The sequence below is a fragment of the Gavialis gangeticus genome, unplaced genomic scaffold, assembly GCF_001723915.1.
Source record: "Gavialis gangeticus isolate Ggan-Ray unplaced genomic scaffold, GavGan_comp1, whole genome shotgun sequence".
NCBI classification, from domain to species: Eukaryota; Metazoa; Chordata; order Crocodylia; family Gavialidae; genus Gavialis; species Gavialis gangeticus.
Window position 1 is genome coordinate 141486539 of NW_017729032.1, and position 1682 is coordinate 141488220.

The following is a 1682-nucleotide window of genomic DNA, read 5'->3' on the forward strand; positions in this document are numbered from 1 at the left end:
TTTGCTACAACATATCTGTATTTGTAATTCATATGGCTCTAAAGCCTCCAATGAACACTCATAGCCTGGGGGTAATTTGCTATCTGAACCTGGGCCTTCTCTGAACTATATGTATGTTTTGTTTGTGTTTTTAAACTCCTGGCCACAGTGAAAAGCATGTTGCTACTAGTAGGGCCTGTGGTTTAACTTTATACTGGACATGCTTCAGTATTGTAAATAAGCCAAATGCTTTATAGCCTGTGTTACTTGTTACCAAATATAAGTAGTCTACAAGGTACCTTCTGCCAAATAACTAGTGACATTTCATAATGCATGCTCTGTTCTTGGGATGCTCTCTTCAACAGCTTTAATAGCAACCAATTCTGTAATAGTCATAATGTGATTGGATGAAGTGCTGAAGTCCTGAAACTCCCATCAGCAGGGAAGTGCTTTACAGTTTGAAAAACCAGGCTGCTGTTGTCACTTGTCATGTTCTAATTGACCAGTTAGCTGGTTAGCTAGTGTCATACCTATGTGGGTAGTGTCATACCTATGTGCTAGTTCCCAGCAGAACACAGCTTGAAAATTATTCCTATCTCCACCTCCTCCAAGTAAAAGAACTTCTGTACACTGGATTAATATGCAAACACGGGATCTTTTTTTTCTCTCTTTGAAAACATAAAGGGCCAGATTCACCACTCCCACGAGATTAATTTACTTTAGAGTTGTGCCACCTCACGCTAGCCGTGACCTTGGCCCAGAAAGTGTATACATTTTCCCACTTAATATTTCCCTCCCATTTCATTCACTAAAACAAGTGGGAGCTTTTCTTGTTTCTGGGACATTTTTGCAAAGTTGGTGACTGTCAACAATTTTTATTTACCAAGGTTGGAGTAAAACATCTCATTCACTTGATGCTTCTGAAGAAAATGATGGCTGGTCTAGTGCTGAAGACCCACTTAATTCATCAGATGCAGAAGAAGAAGTTGTAGGAGGGGGAGGAGAGATGAAACTGGTAACCAGAAACATTTTCTTACCAGTTCATTTAAATTTACTAATCAATATGCTGGAAGTAGTGAATACATGGGAATTGTTATTTCAGCTGGGGGGGGGGGGGAATTGGTCCCAGACCTGGTTTTAATTCAAGCAAAATTTCCAGTGATTTCAATGGGATGTTTGCCTGACTTAAGACACTAATGCAAGGCTTAACCTTGTGAAAGGATCTGTAAAAACTTAGACTACTTACAAAAGGCTTTTTCAAATGAAAGTCATGCAGCAGGTAAGTGTCATTTTTTTTACTGCCTCAGTAATGAAAAATAGTGTGGTAGAGAGCATCTGGAAATTCACGACTTGCTCATATTGTTCACTTCTGCATCTTTTAAAATTTCACTTTTCTTTGAGACCCTTTAAGTGGAGAAGGATTTTTTTAATCAAGTCTTATGCTGGAAAGATTTCTCAGGAAGTATTCAAAATGTATGAGATTTCATATATTGACTTCACATGCCAGTAAATTGTGAATGTAAATCTATGCCCCTCTGCCCCTTGCCACTCCTCAAAGTAAATGTTCATCTTGGCATCTTTTTCATTTATTGAGAGGAGAGGGAGAGAATGCCCCTCACAAAATAAAGTATCTACTCTATTTTAACTATTAGTTTATTCGTTTTATTCTCCCTTTGTGCCTTTAGACTCCTGGTAAATACACT

The 1682-nt window shown here is 38.3% G+C and overlaps 1 protein-coding gene across 5 annotated transcripts in view; it reads left to right on the forward strand.

Moving 5' to 3' along the window:
• Positions 1–1682, forward strand: part of MCF2L (MCF.2 cell line derived transforming sequence like) — a 270182-nt gene that overhangs the window by 265222 nt on the left and 3278 nt on the right. For all 5 annotated transcript variants that reach the window (XM_019524969.1, XM_019524968.1, XM_019524970.1 and 2 more), the window contains one exon: positions 867–994. In XM_019524969.1, coding sequence (XP_019380514.1) covers positions 867–994 — 128 coding nt within the window. The remainder of the gene's footprint in view (positions 1–866; positions 995–1682) is intronic.